The sequence below is a fragment of the Carcharhinus amblyrhynchos genome, chromosome 1, assembly GCF_965287045.1.
Source record: "Carcharhinus amblyrhynchos chromosome 1, sCarAmb.v2.hapA, whole genome shotgun sequence".
NCBI classification, from domain to species: domain Eukaryota; kingdom Metazoa; phylum Chordata; class Chondrichthyes; order Carcharhiniformes; family Carcharhinidae; genus Carcharhinus; species Carcharhinus amblyrhynchos.
The window spans coordinates 133,035,277-133,055,299 of NC_137324.1; the positions used below are offsets into that span (position 1 = coordinate 133,035,277).

A 20,023-nucleotide genomic window follows, 5' to 3' on the forward strand; every position below is an offset into this window, starting at 1 on the left:
GGACAAAGCAGAGGTAACATCTTAGGGTTGGGGAGGGGAATTTCCCAATGCACAATGGGCAGTATCCTGAATGGTGTGATGCCTGTTTCATCCCTACTTTGCAAGAGTGTTTTTAAGTAAGCAGCCTGCCCACACCAACCATTCTATGGCGTGGACAGCATATTGCACTCGTCAATTGGTTTGTTAACAAATTCAATTGATGTTTGATTATTTATTTAAAACTCGTGGGTGGGCTGCGAATTTTAGAACCATTCACTTACTGTCCTATGGGGGCAGATTGGGGCTGAGTGGAAAGGTGGTGGATTTGCTATCCCTTGTACTTTATGTGTAGGAAATGTATAGTGATCAAGAACAGAGAAAAATACAATGTAGTATGTTTTTAATTTTGATCTAGAAATACAATTGCAGTACTTAAAGTGTTAAAGATTTTAGGATTCACCTTAAAACATACAGTCATTTTACCCATAGAAAACAAGTATATGTATCCCAAAATCTGCATTGTCTGTTCAATTTAATACGTGGGTTGTGAAAGTGGGCAGGCTTATTTTGGAGACTAGATAGGGAGGGACAAAGCAGGGGTAACATCTTAGGGGTGGGAAGGGGAATTCCCCAATGCACAATGGGCAATATCCTGAATGGTGTGATGCCTGTTATGTGCCCCTCTGTCGAAAATATACCCAAGAGGGGGCTGTGCAATCCAGCCTATTTTTTTGACAAACAAATATTCCCAGACCATTTGAGAAAATGATTTGATAATTGTTATAGCCTTAACATCAAATGAATGTTGAGTCCAAATTTATGGTAGAATCTCATACCAAAGAAAATAATACTGTTGTCTTACTTTAGAAGTCCCAATGATGCATTATCCCTACCGTCATTTCCAGTCCCTTTTCAAGATTCATCTCTGTTTCATCAGTTTACCAGTAGTTGGTTGTTGTATCTTCTCCTGAATGTTGAGGAACATTTCTTTCTTTTCATGCCTTTTTTTATTTTCATCAAATAAGAATTGAGTATGTGAAAAATCAGTTAGCATCCTGGACTTGTTCTTTCCTCGAGAACCAGAGGACACCAATTTAAGGTGACTTGCAGATTTTGGGATACATATACTTGTTTTCTATGGGTAAAATGACTATGTTTTAAGGTGAATCCTAAAATCTTTAACATTTTAAGTACTGCAGTTGTATTTCTAGATCAAAATTAAAAACATACTGCATTGTATTTTTTTCTGTTCTTGATCACTACACATTTCCTTAATATCATTTCTATAACATAAAAATCGCCACAGTTGTGCCAGCCAGAAAAAACATGCAGTTTGAAAAATGCTGAATGACTTTCAGGACAGAAGGAGTTAAAAACTTTGGATAATAAATATCATATTTACATTACACTATGTTCTACTGGAGAATTATGAATAGATGCAGAAATTGAACAGAATAAAGAAAACTTTTGTTTATTTGTGCAGATGGTCGAGTAGGAAAGTCAGTACTGCTAAACTATTCTGTATTTCACTGTAGCCACACTCAGTTATTTTTTAATCAGCCATCTGGCACAGAAAATGCTAATATATGTTAAAGCTTAGTTCTGCTCTTATTTACTGAGAGAAATGCAAAACCAGGAGGCTGTATGCTCTGAGAGACAAAACAAAGGCACGGTCAAAATTATGGCTGTAACTGCCAGTTTCTGTTTCTTATCAAATGGGGGGTGGAGGAGTGGGAATGAGAATGTTTTAAGAGTATTTCGTGGAAATAACATGTACAGTTAAGTGACGAGATAATCCTAGGTGTTAGTGCCAAGCTCCCAACCAGCGTGAACATACGGGCTTGATTTTCAGTATGATGTAATCCAGACGTGTTGCATGACATTTTCAGGTGACCATTTCATTTCAAATGCCTGTGAGCACCACTTCTATCATGTGCTTGTATGTTTCCTGCAGGCTGTTGAAGCCCAGATCCGAAGCTTTGGTCAAACTCCTTCTCAACTTTTAATAGAGCCGCATCCTCCCAGAAGCTCTGCCATGCAAGTGGTAAGTATATTGTGTCCTGAAAGCCAAGTATGCCCAGTAGCAGCTTTGTTCTGCTTCCAACTGTGGTGGTTGGTATTGAGTACCCTGAAGAAACACACAACTATCTTCATGCTAAACTCACTTGTACTGTTTTGCATCTGCAATTATCACAATCTATTAACAAGAACTCTGACATGATTTGTTGCTGTACCGTTGTTCACTTAGATGTGTGTTGACAGAAACCTTTTCTGTTTTTGCAAAGGGCCTTCAATGTATGGTCACTGAAGTATTTGATATTTTAGATGTTAGATATTTTAGATATTAAATAATAAAGTTAAGCTTCTTGAATGTTAGAAATCATCAAATATTTCTGGACTTCTCTGAAAAATATTGTAAAATGATTTTAAAAGTAGTATGCTGTTGCTCCTAATGCTTGATCTGTGAGGATAAATATACAGCATTGAGTAGCAATAAGTCATTCAGAGCCCACTGAAAATCCCAGGTTTGATCACTATTCTGCATATGTTAGTTAAGCACAGCAGGATCAATGTTGTTGGCCTTAGTGACGTCTGGTTGGGATGGTGAAAATTGGCTCCTGGTCACTATCCAATGACCCCCTGCTAGAATGCTGTGGAAGGATAGGCTAAAGCTTGATTGTGCTGGCCTCGAGGTTTCATATATTATCTTACTCTCACAAAAGAACAGGCACTCGAGTAAGGTGCTTTTATCCTAGTGTAAGACAACAACCTCAAAGGAGAAAGAGTACAGGCAGAAGTGTGGAAAGCAGTGTATATTCAAAAATTAGATACAAAGATCAGATTTGCTTCTGACATGGTGTAGGACTTATTTTTTAGATTTGGCACACAAGGGGCTTTTTGCTTTTATCCACTAAGATATGATGCCAAATATATTTTGTTTCCATTTATTTAGAAATATGGATTGCATAAGAATCACAGTATTAACTGTTTTATCCTTAACTATTCCTGCCTAAGCAGTCTTCTTCCTTTTATGAAAGGGAAGGCTAGATGGCAAAGTGCATTTGTTTATTAGCCCTCTGTGTCATGCAAATAGTTGGAGACAGACTCAACTCCCAAGACCCTGTGTAACAAGTTTCTAATGTCACTCAAGTTGCCTGAGGTTAGTTAGAAGTTTCAAAACACAAATCATTCTTGGTTGCTCATTCACATGTAATAATGCATAAGAATTAATAACAGAAAGATACCAAAAGCTATCTAGCCTGTGAATATGGTGGAGAAAAGAGAACACAATATGTTGTATTTGTTGCTAGAATTTAGATAAATAATTTTACCAAAATGTCTAAGGATGGAGTGTTTTCCTCTTTTCAAAGTTATAGTTTCCCTTTTATTGTTTAAGTCACCTAATAACATTTCATTTAGTTTCACCAAGGAAATTAGCTTTCAAAATGAGGCACAGATTTTAGAAAATAAGGTTGTGTCATGCTGTGCAAAGTGCATCAGTGGTAATTTATACCAGGTGTGGTAATTAGTAGACAAACGTACAATGCATATTTGTCTGCCGAGATTTCTGTTGGCCTATCCCCCTGTGCTTTCACTGAATCAGATAGTTGGATTTAATTGAGGCTACATCAGATGAGGCATTACTGACACCTTTAATTGAATGAGCGTCTAGGGAGGATTAACTCATAATATTGATTGGCTTTTAGCCACTCTCACAGAGGGTGTCACTGAAGCTTATTATCTACCTTATTATTTTTGCACCTTCCTTTATGCTCCAAAAATCGAATTGCAGCTTTAATAATGCAAGTATGGGTTGTGATGATTCTTCCTTTACTTTATCTTCTGATGACATCCAATTGAATCCAATTTTCTGTTTATGTTTTTAGACCGGCTGTTTTCTAGTTTAGTTTTTTTTATATAAATTTGTATAATTTGCCTACATAAATCACTGTAATTGAATATGGGATGTTTTGAGATGTTTCAACATTATAAATACAAGTATTATTATGCATTTCTATTATTTCTCTTAAGTCATAGTCTGTGTATTTATACTGATCCCTTGAATTTATGTTCATTTTCTTCTCTGTCTGAAATGCATACAATTTTTTTCTCCCACAGCTCAAATCTTCTTTTCCTTTTTACCTTTGTTAGTTTATTGTTTATAATATATGTAAGTGTTTCTTCTATCTTGAAAATTTTGTAAGTTTGATGTTTCTGCTGCTTTTTATTTTTTAAAGAAAGCAACTCTGTTCTCTACTCTGAATAAGTTTTTTTTTATAAAATGATTAAAGCTTTTTCCTCATGAGAATAATTAATGATTTAACGATGTTCAGAACTTCATTGCAAAAGATTTGTATGACTCGTATCCCCTTTTGCTGTAGATGCACCTTTGCTCTGTTTCCTACTGCTAACCTATTTCTTCCTATTTGTAATTCTTCTTCTCTTGCTTTCTCCTCTTTCCCAATACCGTTTTTGTTTTTATTTGTATTTGATTTGGGATTTTGCCACTGAACAGTATCTCCTCCTGCAGACCCCTCTGATGTTCACAGACCAGATGCAGCAAGATGTCATCATGGTACTTAAGTTCCCATCCAACTCCCCAGTCACCCATGTTGCTGCCAACACTCAGCTGGGTCTAGCTGTACCAGCCATTATTACAGTAACTGCTAGCAGGCTGTTTGCTGTGAACAAGTGGCATAATGTTACCGGTGAGTATAGAGATGTTAGTGACAATACCTAGATTTATCATTCAGTCTTTGTGTGTGGAATTATTGTTCTGTGCATGTTGACGTGTCAAAAGACAGGTATATTTTAACTTCAGTGACTGAAAAATGTTCACTATTTGAATGTCTGAACATTTGACTGAAATGATAATATCAGAATAATAGATTTTTAAAAATATAATGATTTATTTTAGAATAAATTACGTGTTTAATTTTTAATGTGTTCTTCAAGGTGATAACAAAGGACCAATGGGTAGTAACACTGAGAACTAGATGAGATTTGTTTCTCAAAAGCAAGCTGAGCTGAACAAGAAAATGTTATCAGGCTCAAGAGATGTAAAGAATTTTAGCTGCTCAAAAGAATACCTTGAAAACATACAATCTGTGATATTTTGCTTCAATAACAGAATCTTCATCATAATATGGTGAAGATTGAAATGCCAAAATTACCAGAGCCAATATATGTCCACTGAATATCAGTCCTGAAGCATATAGAGGGCAATGTAAAAATTGTTATTTTTACACTGTGGCATGTGTAACATCTAATTTACTTATTTATCTACAATTTTAGGCCTTCACGGGGCAATGCAGGAACAGCCATACCAGCTGCCAGTTGAAATCGATCCTCTGATAGGTGTGTCAGCTTTCCTTTCTGCGATTCATTACATCCTGCATACCGGGCTGAAGTGAAGATTACTGTTGTTTTTCACTCATGGTGGTTGGGAATGGAATTTTCTTGATAAACCATTTGCATGCAAATTGGAATGCAATGAGCTGTGGATTCACTAGTATTTCATCAACTCTCCCTCGTTGGTTTGCCTAATTTGTACAGGGATAGAACCAGTGTCAGTGAAAATTAATATGGATGCTGTAATAATGTGCGATTGAAAGTGTGCATGAAGTACTGTCAGGATAATATTGGATCTTTTCATCACTCAGACTTGTTGATGAGTGTGAATGAGCTGGGTTATGATAAATTGGTGCCCTCGTAATGTGTTGGCTGCATTGCAGAGGAAATTTTCATAATAACAGCAGAATTCTTTATTGCATTGGGTGATGAAAAATATTGAACTGAAGCCAAGATTTCATCATTAAGAAAATCAGATCTTAGTTTTATGATCCTGCTGTTCAGAAGCCTAAATTACAGAAATATTACATTTCCAAATGCAAGGTATACAGTAGATTTCCCGTGCTGCTGTTAGAATACTAATGCTGCTTTGTTTTTTGCTTTTAGCTAATAATACTGGAATGCACAGAAGGCAAATTACTGACCTCTTGGATCAAAGCATTCAGGTCAATTCCCAGTGCTTCGTGATCACTGCCGATAACCGCTTCATCCTGGTCTGTGGCTTCTGGGATAAGAGTTTCCGTGTCTACTCCACCGACACAGGTAATTGCCATTTTCCTCTACACATTCACTGATCCAGACATGGGCTAAGGGTAATCACAGAGGTCAGGGTCAGGGTCAGGAGCTTTTTTTCTTTTTTTTCTGTATAACACCATCTGTTCTTTTTCCCTTTCAAAGAAAGTCAGTGTGTCTTTTCCCAATTTAACTCCTCCTAATAGCCCATTGCATTGATTAAAAAAATTGTCTAGAATCTACATTAAAAATATTGTATATAAAATTTTAACAATTATTGTTTTAATCTGCTTGTCATTTGAATTCATTTGAAATGTTGCACTTCCAAAACCATAATCTGGCTGTGCCAATGCACTAAATACTCAATGACTGATGTCAACGTTATTGTTTCCAAACTTTAGCATTATTCTTTTATTATGAAAGGTTTAATCCTTCACAGTAGACTGTTGCAGCCTTCTCTAGTAGACTTATGATATAGGCAGGGTACACCTTGTAAAGAAATGTGCGCCATTTCATTTTCAAGTTAATGTGTATTTGTAAGGTAGATGGATACGTGGAAATGAGGTCACGGTTTCTAGGCCCTTTTCAATATGGTGCGGGGAGAACAAGAAGCCCAAACTGCTGGTTCATTGCGGATCTTCAAATCTGCTTCATAGCATTTTTAATAGTTTTCTTGCAGATTAGAAAAAGTCTTGACATGATGATGGGAAGAGTGATGGCAATATTAAAATGATGAAATACATGTGTTGTGGCTTGAGGATAGTGCATATTTTAATGAATTAGTTTGAGGAAGTTTGTTGTTCCTTTTTACAGTTATGTTCCCAGCCATAGCACTTGTCTTCAATTTAATGACAAATTTAAATGTTAGCAGTTGCTTTTTAATTCTAATTGTGCAGCATAGATTGTGGAGGCATCTGAATGTCCATTCAGCATGTAATGAATAGGCTGTTGACCTTTGCCAATCTCAAATAATTTCTTGGATTAAATAGGTTAAAGCATTCCTTCACAAATTGGGACTGTAGAGTTATAGAAACCTGGAGTTTACTGTTATATTGACAGTGAAAATATCAGCAGTAAAACAACATGCAGCTCATTGTGGAAATCTAGAAGTTGCTGTCAGAAATGCATTGCTGCTTCAGAAGGTGCACTCTTCCTAGTTGCACTGAGTCAGTGATTTAATGTGAACTTCAATCTTTTATTATTGTCGCTGTATAAAGTTAAGCCTTATTGAATCTGAGTTTTTAACAGCATACTAGACCTTCGAGCTAAAGTTGTGGGCTCTGTCAAGATCAGGAACAGAGGTGAATGGGGTCCAAAATTACTAGTGCTGGTCAACTTGCTGATTTCCTACCTCTGTTTCTGGCGCTGCCCATTTTTACTAAAGTGAGTTCGAGATTATCAGGGATACCTCCCCTGGCAACCAGCCAATTAGATTGAAGACTCTTTCTAAAGGCACTTAAAGGAGACTAAATTGGGTTTTCCAGTCGCACCCCAGTTTCCCAACATGATGTGTTCAGTTTTACTGCCTGGATATAGGCACTCAATAGCAGGGCAGTAAGCCAGCTCCCGAGCAGCCCCTCCTTACCTGCTTTGGGTGTGGTTGCAGCCAAAGGCAAGCTTGTAGTACAGACTATATGCCACCCTAGTTGAACCGGGGGCCTTTGTCCATGCCAATTAAAGGGGAACCCCCAATAAAATCTTAAAGAGTGATTGTTTCAAACCCAGCAATGGGTTTGGGACCCATAAACATTCCCAACCCCTGATTCCTGCCCCTAGAGGGATAATCTAGTCCTTAATTACTGCTGACCACCCCCTCTCGCTGTGAGTAAAGGAATTTTAAAAGTGCTATTGATAGATTTTTGACAGCCAAATGCATTATGGGAGTATCTCCCTCCATTCCATAGTAAGCAAATCCATGCGTTTTTAATTTTGTTTAAATTTTGTTTGGTATTCCAGCTTCTACCTTAAGTCTGACATGAACTTGATGGACAGAATGTCCTCTTCCTGGGCTATAATGAGTCTTACGTTCCAACATTTATTTCACTGTCTGTAAAATTAAAAAGTGAATGATAATCTGTAATTTTACCTTCTGTTTTGCTCTGTTAGAGTTCTTGAATCGTCTTGATTATTTAACCTACTCAGTGACTGAATACTGTGCTGGAGATCTCTTTTAGATGATACCAGAATTAAATTAATGTCATAAGAGGGAAAGTTAAAACCATCAGGTCCATCTAATCTTTGTAGGCAGTTTTCTTCAAGGTTGGCAATTAGGACATGCCTGCTTATTTAAACATAGAAATAGGAGTAGACCATTTAGCCCATCAAGTTTGTTTCACCATTCAGTGAGCTCATGGCTAATCTGTCCAAACTCCTGTTCATCTTAATATCTTGAAAACTTTGATCCTTCACTGCTGACTGCAAAATCTGAGCCAAAAAGATGCTGAAGTATTAATATTGGTGGCTCTACATATCTGAGATGTATCCAGTTTGTGCATGTTTGTCAATTCACAAACATGCAAACTAGGAGCAGGAGTAGGTCATTTGGCCTGTGGAGCCTCCTCCACCATTTGATAAGATCATGTCTGATTGTGGCCAAAGCTCTACTTTCTAAGCTACCCCTTATAGCCTTTGACTCCAATTTGATGCTATAATGTCACCATAACAGATGAGAATTGAAGAACAATCTAGTCTCTAATGTCATGCACTCTTTACAGCATTTATTTGGTGAGTTTGAGAATCAGAATGCAATAATGAAATATTGTTTCATTAATATAAACAAGATATTTGTTGCAGAAGCTGATGTACAAAGGAGACTATCAAAGTATATTTATTTTCCCCCAGTAAGATTTTTATCTTAACTCTTTGTCTAAAAGTTAGTGTTATTAATCATCTCATCAACAGTTGCAGGGAAAACTTAATATATTAATAACCTGTTGGAAAGCAAGTGGAAAAAACAGACCCATTTTAATAAAATAATGCCCAAGCCTTTGACCAATCAAATGTGTGAATTAGCTGATAAACATTCACTTTAAAATGCTATTTTGTAATGGAGTAATCACAAGAAATGAATTTGATCACAGCTCATCTTGACATTGCCATCACCTGACCACCAACCACACAGATTTACCAAAAGGTGGTCATGCTGTAATCAGGGAATAGCACTATTGTTTAAAATAACATAACTGCTGCCAAACCAAGATTATACCGGGATTATACCGGTACTGGTCTGAGATTCATTTAGAGAATGCAGATCTACGAGGGCTGTGGGAACTTCAGCTATTTGGAGTGACTAGAAAAACTGGGATAGTCCTCCTCAGAGCATAAAAATTGAGGAGATATTTAATAAAGATTCAACATTATGATTTTGCATTAGCTGGAAACTTTAAATATTAAAGAAATATGAATTCAATGCTAATATACACATGCTTGCACTGCGCCAAAGACGTTAAGGTTAAGAACCAGCTGTTTGGAGAACTCTGACTTCAGTTTTCTTTCTTCACATCTTGTTTTGTGACCACAACTTTGAAATATTAGTTGCACTTAGGTACTTTCTAAAGAAACTGGTTAAATTTTGAGCATGAAATTTGGATCTGTAGCATCGCTGGGGATAGTACTATGGAAGCCAGTCTCCTCCTAAGAATGTGTGCTTCGTTGCCAGCCACTTGCAGTGTTGTCCCCATTGGAGTATGTAGTTTGAAAAGGACCATTGCACAGGAGTCCCCTATGGGTCTTGGAAACAAGAAAACTGGTGATGTCATGACAGTGCACAGGCCTGCCAGCTGATGTACCAACCATTTTCCATAATTGGACCACACTGATCCATTGAACAAATTTGCACATCATTCAGCAAAAGTGAAGCTTCAGCCACAAGCCACATCCTGCACCAGTCCCATGTAAAGACTAACAAATTGAAGGTGAGGTGCTTTTGGCTGTTTATGTGCAAGTACAATGCTATATTTTTGAGGAGGTGGTGTTTACAGTCAGTGAGGACACAGAAATATCTCTGTCGGATCTGGGGAGTGTGGCGACAGTGGCTCATGATCTGCAGTATGTCCAAGAAATGGAACAGAGGATTCAGGGACACACTGTAGGGATTGTTTGGTTCTATGGAAAGCTCAGCAAAGAGGAGGGCAACTGTCCACGAAAGATGCTTCCCATCGGGGACTTTGAAGAGTATTTCTCTGCACATGCCTGATCCAGTGCAGTACATGAGGTGACTTAGATTAAATAAAAAGCCAACAACATGCATTCATCCTGTGCCAGTTTGCTTTATGCACGATCTTCAGCCTTCTAGAAATACCAGCAGATGGCTAGTTGGGGATAGGGGCTGTTCCCTCTGTATATGGCTGATGAACAACCCTCCCTGCCATTCCACCATGTGAGCAGAGCAGAACTGCAGTGAGAGCTATGGGTCCATTCAAAACATGATTGAGCAAGCAGTTGACGTTTTGAAACACTGGTTCTGCTGCCTTGGCAAAGTAGGGGAAACATTACAGTACATGCCAGAACAGTTCTCAAAACTTGCGGTGGTTTGCTGCATCATCCACAAACGGGCCATTACTAGAGTGCAGCCATTACATGCAGAGATCCTGAGGCCAACCTGGAAAGAGAAGGAACAGGAATGGACACCCTTGACTCTTTTTACCCTTGTGGGCTGTGAGAGAATGGATAATTAGGCTCTGATTTCAGTGATGCAACTTTACCATGCCAACAAGAATCCACCATTGCCCACTGTTAAGAACATCTGAGACTCCCATCACAATCTTCCCTTAAATCCCATTCAACAATAAAAGCCACCAAAAAAACCTAATATTTTTCTCAAGAACACATCCATTCATGTAAGCAGAGATGACCTCTTTACTCTTGTATTCCCTTATTTTCCTTACTTTTGTCCTAGTGTCCTTACTTTAGTCCTAGGCAGAGAGTGGGGGTTAATGGGTGCTATTCGGATTGGCGGTTGGTGACTAGTGGAGTGCCCCAGGGGTCGGTGCTGGGGCCTCAGCTATTTACCATTTATATAGATGATCTGGAGGAGGGAACCGAGTGTATGGTGTCGGAATTTGCTGATGACACCAAGATTGGTGGAACGGCAAATTGCGCGGAGGGTGCGGAGAGTCTGCAGAAGGATCTAGATAGGCTGGGCGAATGGGCCAGGAAATGGCAAATGGAATTTAATGTTGGCAAGTGCGAGGTGGTCCACTTTGGTAGGAATAATGGTAGGAAGGACTATTACTTACGTGGCGAAAAACTGCAGCAGGCGACAGTGCAGAGGGACCTCGGGGTCCTTGTGCATGAGTCGCAAAAACCCAGCTTGCAGGTGCAGCAGGTGGTCAGGAAGGCTAATGGGATGCTGGCCTTCATAGCGAGGGGGATTGAATATAAAAGTAGGGAGGTCTTGCTGCAGCTGTATAAGGCACTGGTGAGGCCGCAGCTGGAGTACTGTGTGCAGTTTTGGCCACCGCACTTACGCAAGGATATTTTGGCCTTGGAGGGAGTGCAGAGGAGGTTTACTAGGCTGATACCGGAGTTGAGGGGGTTGAGCTATGAGGAGAGACTGAATAAACTAGGCTTGTACTCGTTAGAGTTTAGAAGAATGAGGGGAGATCTCATTGAGACATATAAGATGATGAATGGGATGGATAGGATAGAGGTGGAGAGACTCTTCCCGCTCAGAAAGGACAGTAGGACTAGGGGGCACAGCCTCAAGATAAAGGGGGGAGCGGTTTAGAACAGAGTTGAGGAGGAACTTCTTCACTCAAAGGGTGGTGAATCTCTGGAATTCTCTGCCCGTTGAGGTGGTGGAGGCTGCCTCGCTAAATATTTTTAAGACGCGGGTTGATGGGTTTTTGATAAGCGAGGGGATTAAAGGTTATGGGGATAGGGTGGGAATGTGGAACTGAGACACGACAGATCAGCCATGATCTTATTGAATGGCGGGGCAGGCTCAAAGGGCTGGATGGCCTACTCCTGCTCCTATTTCTTATGTTCTTATGAAATTGTATTTTAATGGCTGCAGCGTGATTGTAGAAGGCTGTTGGCCTTCATTGCAAATGGTCTTGCAAGATATCTCTGGGCCTTGAGGACTCGGATTTGGATTTTACCACCTTGGCCTGGTTGGCAGCTTACATGCCCCTTGCTTTCTGAAAATCCAGTGCTTATATTCTGCTAGTGCTAATATTAAAATGTATATTACTCTTCAATAATTGCATCCTCAAATCCAAGATGTTACACACAGTAAATTGGAACATATGATATCTGTCTTATCTCTCTCTCTCTGTGTATTTTTAGCATAATTCCTTGCCTGTTTCTGTTCCATTTCTCTGCCTTTTTGTTGTTTCCTATTGCTTGGAAGATGATTAGGCAGAGAAAGCAGATGCTGAGGGCTGCAATCTGCATTTTCTGAAGATGCAGGGAAATTGCAACATGGAGCTCTTGGCTCACTTCTCATCTCCTGTCCCTGTTGTTAGATCTCCTCCCACTCCCTCCTATAGCCTCTAACTTGACTCACTTAGTCCCATTGTTTTTGTCCCAATGCACAATTTTTCCTCCTGCCATCATTTTGCTTCTATTGTTTTGCGAAACATTCTCCTTTATAGGATTTGTTAAACACATTCCACTCTCCGCCTCAATATTCTTTGGCCTTCAGTTCAGCCTAATTCTACTATTCGGACTGGATTCTCCAGCTGCAGTCACCCCATAAACCAGAAAATCCCACCCATGCCTGCCGCTGCCCCACCCCCCAACAATTACTGTGGCAAGCAGGACAGGAAAATTCTCCCCTTACTCCCCACTGATGATTCATTAATTACTGTAAAGGATGGGTAGACAGAAACCCTGCTCCCCTCTTCCATCCAACCTAGCTGTTTCTTGTCATCAACTCATTAACACTTTTTATTGCTCCTCCCATCTTGGTCTCCTCGCTATCTGCCTCTTTGTAACTCTGTTCCACTATTCCTATGCCCGATGCCATGACTACTACTCCGACGCTCTTATATGTTGGTGAGTACAGAAATAGGCGGATAAAGCAAATAAATGCATGGTTGTAGAAATAATACACAAGGTTGGGCTTTAAACTCCTAGACATTGGGATCAGTCCAGGGAAGGTTAGATCAATACAGGCCAGATGTCCTGCATCTTAACAGAGACAGGAACGTGTCCTTGCAAATAATTAGCTATTACTGCTGCGGATGGTTCAAATTAATCTGGTATGGGGTGAGAACATAAGAAATAGGAGCAGGAGTAGGCCATCCAGCCATTCGAGCCTGCCCCGCCATTCAATAAGATCATGGCTGATCTGTCGTGTCTCAGTTCCACATTCCCGCCCTCTCCCCATAACCCTTAATCCCCTCACTTATCAAAAACCCATCAACCCGCGTCTTAAAAATATTTAGCGAGGCAGCCTCCACCACTTCAACGGGCAGAGAATTCCAGAGATTCACCACCCTTTGAGTGAAGAAGTTCCTCCTCAACTCCGTTCTAAACCGCCCCCCCTTTATCTTGAGGCTGTGCCCCCTAGTCCTACTGTCCTTTCTGAGCGGGAAGAGCCTCTCCACCTCTATCCTATCCATCCCATTCATCATCTTATATGTCTCAATGAGATCTCCCCTCATTCTTCTAAACTCTAACGAGTACAAGCCTAGTTTATTCAGTCTCTCCTCATAGCTCAACCCCCTCAACTCCGGTATCATCCTAGTAAACCTCCTCTGCACTCCCTCCAAGGCCAAAATATCCTTGCGTAAGTGCGGCGACCAAAACTGCACACAGCACTCCAGCTGCGGCCTCACCAATGCTCTATACAGCTGCAGCAAGACCTCCCTACTTTTATATTCAATCCCCCTCGCTATGAAGGCCAGCATCCCATTAGCCTTCCTGACCACCTGCTGCACCTGCAAGCTGGGTTTTTGCGACTCATGCACAAGGACTCCGAGGTCCCTCTGCACCGTCGCCTGCTGCAGTTTTTCGCCCTGTAATAGTCCTTCCTACCATTATTCCTACCAAAGTGGACCACCTCGCACTTGCCAACATTAAATTCCATTTGTCATTTCCTGGCCCATTCGCCCAGCCTATCTAGATCCTTCTGCAGACTCTCCACACCCTCCACGCAATTTGCCGTTCCACCAATCTTGGTGTCATCAGCAAATTCCGACACCATACACTCGGTTCCCTCCTCCAGATCATCTATATAAATGGTAAATAGAAAGCATTAGAAAGGATAGAAAATATAACATTAGAAAGGATTAGATTCGATTTGTTTTATTATTGTCATATGTATTAATTAGTATACAGTGAAAAGTATTGTTTCTTGCGTGCTATACAGACAAAATCTACCATACATAGAGAAGGAAAGGAGAGAATGCAGAATGTAGTCTTACAGTCATAGCTAGGGATGTAGAGAAAGATCAACTAATGCGAGGTGGGTTCATTCAAAAGTCTGATGGCAGCAGGGAAGAAGCTGTTCTTGAGTCGGTTGGTACGCATCCTCAACCTTTCATATCTTCCCAATGCAAGAAGGTGGAAGAGAGAATGTCCAGGGTGCATGGGGTCCCTAATTATGCTGGTTGCTTTTCCAAGACATATCAGTGGGTGGAAGGCTGGTTTGAGTGATATAATGGGCTTTGTTAACAACCCTTGTAGTTTCTTGTGATCTTGGACAGAGCAGGAGCAGTACCAAGCTGTGATACAACCAGAAAGAATGCTTTCTATGGTGCATCTTTAAAGGTTGGTGAGAGTCGTAACAGACAAGCCAAATTTCCTTAGTCTTCTGAGAAAGTAGAGGCGATGGTAGGCTTTCTTAACTGTAGTATTGGCATGGAGGGATCAGGACAGGTTGTTGGTGGTCTGCATACCTAAAAACATGAAGCTCGCAACCATTTCTACTTCATCCCCATATGTAGATGGGGGCATGCCCTCCACTATATTTCCTGAAATCAATGACCATCTCCTTCATTTTGTTGACATTGAGGAAGAGATTATTGTCATCGCATCAGTGCACGATATTCTCTATTACTTTCCTGTACTCTGTCTCATCATTGTTTGAAATCCGACCCACTACGGTGATGTCATCAGCAAACTTGAAAATTGAGTTGGAGGGAAATTTGCCCTCACATTCATTGGTATATAAGGAGTATAGTAAGGGGCTGAGGACATAGCCTTGTGGGGCACCAGTGTTGAGGATGATTGTGGAGGAGATTGGGGCTTATCCTTAGTGTTTGCGGTCTGTGGGTTAGGAAGTTCAGAATCTAGTCGCAGAGAGGGGAGCCAAGGCACCAGCCAGAGCTTGGGGATGAATTTCTTAGGAATAATGGTGTTAGAGGCTGACCTGCAGTCGATAAATCGGAGTCTGACATGGGTGTCTTTGTTATCTAGGACAGATAGATCACGCAAAGAGAAGAAATATTAAGATATTGAGTAGGATTGGACTAAGACAGAATGCAATAAGCTCTAAATTAACAACAGTTCATGTATACAAACACATAAAATTAGATTGTAAACTCCAGGCTCAAATAGCTACTTGCGTTATAAAGGAGAGTAAGAAGAAGTTCGAAAAGGTCCTATTTGACAGTGACAACTTGATGATATGAGTGAGAACCAAGCTGAATATAAAAAAGCTTAAGAGAGGAAGTATAGGAGGAAATAAGGGAGACGAAGAGACTAGCAACCGTTGTAAAAGGGAAACCAACAGTCTTCTATAGGCATGTTAATAGTAAAGGTTTAGGCTAATTAGGGGCCAAAATGGGGATCTACTCATGGAGGTAGAAGGCACTGTCATGAACCCTGCCTGATATTATCTGAGAGGGTGTCCCAACTTGGAAACATCAGTTCGTGGTGGCATATGGATTTTGTGGTGGATTTTCGTGGTGGATTTTGTCTGCAGAAATGGTGTAAGAAACGACCTGCAATACCCAGTGAAAATAATAACCAGCCCAGTCATAGTCTATTGGTCGTAGTATTGTACTTATTAAAGACTATTTATTTCAATTAAGAAAAGATATGTACACGAACAGGACTGTAAGGATCTAAACCAGTTATGTATGAGAGACTACTAAACATACCCATACAGTTTAAGTAGGAATTACCCCTTTTGATCCAAAAGTACACTTATAAGATCTGACCATTTTCAGGACTTCCCTCTTCTCAAACAACATCAAAACCGACAGATATCTAAATAAAGGCCAGCTTAGGTATTCTGCACTCTTGCTTCTGGTCTGTTAACTAAAACCGACTTATAAGTGTTATGATACTGTACTTTTAAGAATTGTATTTGTCATGTTCCTTGTGCAGGATCTATGTTAGCAGATTTTTTAAAATTACCAATACCATTTTGTCCAAATCAGTAGCTCTGTATTGTTACTGCAGTAGTGTGATTGCACCTAATTGCTGGGATGTTTGTTTTCATCTGGACTAATATTGTTCTATTGTCTTTAGTGGTTACCCTGGGGTTTTGAGTAGGACTTAATTAGATTGATTGAAGGTCAGGCAATATGACTGGGTGAAGCTAGGCTTACACAGAGGAATCAAGTCAGATGCTGCTTTGAGGTGTTAGACAGCAGTATCTCTCTTTTGCCCTCTCTGAAGTTGGAGACTGGAATCATCCAGGAAACAAATCTCTTTCTCTGAGGAGTTGCGGTTTTGGAAGCAGCAGAGATATCTCTTTCTGCCTCTGAAGTCTGGAGACTGGAGGCTAGCAGAGAACAGGTTTATTTCTTTAAAGTTCTGCAGTTTGAGGATATGTCCTTCTCTGCAAACTGTTGTCTGGATCTATATCCAGAGGTGTTGAAAGGGTGGAAATCTAGTTCCCACATGTGCGTATTTTCTTTCTGTGCCAACTGGTTCTAAAGAAGGGAATTATGTTGTGGGGAAACTGCTAAAGTGGAACAGAGGAGATAGCTAGCTGTTAATTATCATATGTTGTCATGTTTTAAGTATTTAAATTAGTAAGTTTTGCTAATTCTTTTTATGTTCTGTGTTCTTAAATAAAGGTTTTCTGATATAAGCTTCCTAGTGCATCATACCCGAAGCAAAACATTTTACGCTCATGCCAATGTCAAAATCAAATGCTAAAGTTAGGGTGTAGACTAACTGCATATTTTACCTTGGAGTTAATTATTGGTCTGGTCCCTAACGCAGGCTGCTAGGTGGACTCAGCTCCTTAGGCTGCTAGATGGATACTGCCTCCTGCTTCCACAAAAATGTTGCCAATTATATCATTGTTTTCCTTTGAAGATTCCCTCTGTATATTTGGCTGTCTGTCCTCTCTGCTTTGTTAGTTCTAGCATTAACGTATGCATGTCTTCCCTAGATAGTGCAAATGCCTACTCCAAAGTGTATCCTATTAGCAGGACAATATATTTCTTTTGGTCTGTGCACAACTGCTAATCCCATTACTTGAATTCTCAAATTTGAAATGTTGGTGGCTTTGGACTTGCTGACACACTCATGGACAGTACTAAATGGGACTTTGCATCTATCTTTACCAGGGAAAATGCTGCCAAAGTCATTGTGAATGAGGAAGTAGTTGACGTAATGACAAGGGCTAAATATTGATAAAGTGGAGGTACTGAAATGGTTGGGTGTGCTTAAAGTTGGTGAGTCACTACAACCAGATGAAATGCATCCAAGGATACTGAGAGAATTAAGAATGGAAATTCTGGAGGCACTGGCCATAATCTTCCAGTTATCCTTTGATAAACATACGTAGTGCCAAAAGCTGAAGAATTGCAAATGTCACACTCCTGTTCAAGAAAGGGTACAAGGATAAACCCAACAATTACAGATGAGTCAGTTTAATCTCGGCAGTGGGAAAGCTTTTAGAGCCGATAATCCAGAACAAAATTGACAGTCACTTGGAAAAATGTGGGTCAATTAAAGATAGCTAGCATGGATTTGATGAGACAAATTATGTTCAACAAACTGGACTGAAATTTTTGATGAGATAACTGAGAGGGTTGAAGAAAGTAATGTGGTGATCTGGTGAACCTGGGCTTCCAGAGTTATTTGATAAGGCGCCACATAATAAATAGGCCTGTCAGTAAAATCAAAGCTCATGGAATTAAAGAGGACAATGGCAACAAAGATGTAAGGTTGTCTTAGTGACAGGAAACAGAATATTGGTGAATGGTTGTTTTTATTTGGACTGAAAAAAGACTTGTTCAGTATTGGGGCCCCTGCTTTTCTTGGTATGATTAATGATTTAGATATGGGTGTACTGAACTTTGGGTGTACAGAGCAAAAAGGATGACACAAGACTTTAAAATATTGAGAAGAATAGACAGACTTCAAACAAATATAGACTGGATGGTGGAATGGGCAAGTAATGTCAGATGCAATTTAATGCAGAGAAGTATGAAATCATATATTTGAGTAGGAAAATGGAGGCGAGGCAACATAAGATAATGGGTACAATTCTAAAGAGGAACAGAGGCTTTGGTGCGGGTAAATGATCATCAATTGCTGAAGGAGGCAGGGCAGGTTAAGAACATGATTAAAAAGACAAATGGGAATCTGAACATTATAAGTTCACAGATCACAAAAACGAAGACATTATGGTACCTTTAAGAAACACTGGTTCAGCATGACCTGGAGTGTTCAGTTCTGGAAACTGCACTTTATAAAGGATGTGAAAGATTTAGGGAGAGCGCAGCAAATATTTGTGAAAATGGTTCTAGGGATGAGGGCCTTCAGTTAAGTAAATACATTAGAGAAGCTGAGGTTCTTTAAGAAGAAAGATTGAGAAAAGCATTAAGGTAGACAAGTCCCTGGGACCTGATGGGATCTATCCCAGAATACTGAGGGAAGCAAAGGATGAAATTGCTGGGGCCTTATACGAAATCTTTGTATCGTGTTTAGTCACAGGAGAAGTGCCAAAGAACTGGAGAATAGCCAGTGTTGCTTCTTCGTTTAAGAAAGGCAACAGGAATATCCAAAAAATTACAGGCCGGTGAATCTTACATCAGTGGTAGGAATATTATTGGAGAGGATTCTTAGGGATAGGACTTACTCATATTTTGGAAGATGTGGACTTATTAGCTATAGGCAGCATGGCTTTGTGCAGGGAGAGGTCATGTCTCACTAACCTGATTGAGTTTTTTGAGAAACTGACAAAACGATTGAGGGCAGGGCAGTGGATGGTGAGTACATGGACTTTAGCAAGGCCTTTGACAAGGTTCCTCATAGCAGGCTGATATAGAAGACGAAGTCACATGGGATCCGCGGTGAGCTGGTAAGATGGATACAGAACTGGCTTGGTCATAGAAGACAGAGAGTAAGAGTGGAAGAGTGTTTTCCTGACTGGAGATCCGTGACCAGCGGTGTTCGTGTGGATCAGTGCTGGGACCCCTGTTGTTTGTAATATATATAAATGATGTGGAGGAGAATGTAGGTGGTTTAGTAAGTTTGTAGCTAGCACACAAAATGGGGGAGCTGCAGATAGTGAATAGGATTGCCAAAGGATACAGAAAGCTTGGACACTTAGGCAGAGAAATGGCTAATGAAATTTAAGATGTGGATATGCCAGCGTTGGACTGGGATAAACACAGTAAAAAGTCTGACACCAGGTTTAAGTCCAACCAATTTATTTGATAGTAAATTCACAAGCTTTCGGGGTTTGTCCCTTCCTCAGACACAGCATATAAAACACAGACAGTTTACAGATTACTGATTAGAATGCGAATCTTTACACCTAACCTGCTGTTCAAGTACTAAAGTGGCCGACAATATGAGTGGAAGGAGCACTGATCACAGGTTAAAGAGATGTGTATTGTCTCCAGACAGCACAGTGAGTGAGGTTTTGCAAACCCAGGCAAGTCACGGGGGTTACAGACAGTGCGACACAAACCCAAGATCCCTATTGAGACCGTCCTCATGTGTGCGGAACTTGGCTATCAGTCTCTGCTCAGCAACTCTGTGCTGTCGTGTGTCATGAAGGCCGCCTTGGAGAATGCTTACCCGAAGGTTAGAGACT

At 40.2% G+C, this 20,023-nt stretch overlaps 1 protein-coding gene across 1 annotated transcript in view; it reads left to right on the forward strand.

Annotated features, from left to right (window-relative positions):
• The window catches only part of lrba (LPS-responsive vesicle trafficking, beach and anchor containing), an 888,619-nt gene that overhangs the window by 798,716 nt on the left and 69,880 nt on the right, over positions 1-20,023 (forward strand). The window contains exons 48-51 of the mRNA XM_080192970.1: positions 1,934-2,023; positions 4,511-4,688; positions 5,275-5,337; positions 5,938-6,093. Coding sequence (XP_080049096.1) covers positions 1,934-2,023; positions 4,511-4,688; positions 5,275-5,337; positions 5,938-6,093 — 487 coding nt within the window. The remainder of the gene's footprint in view (positions 1-1,933; positions 2,024-4,510; positions 4,689-5,274; positions 5,338-5,937; positions 6,094-20,023) is intronic.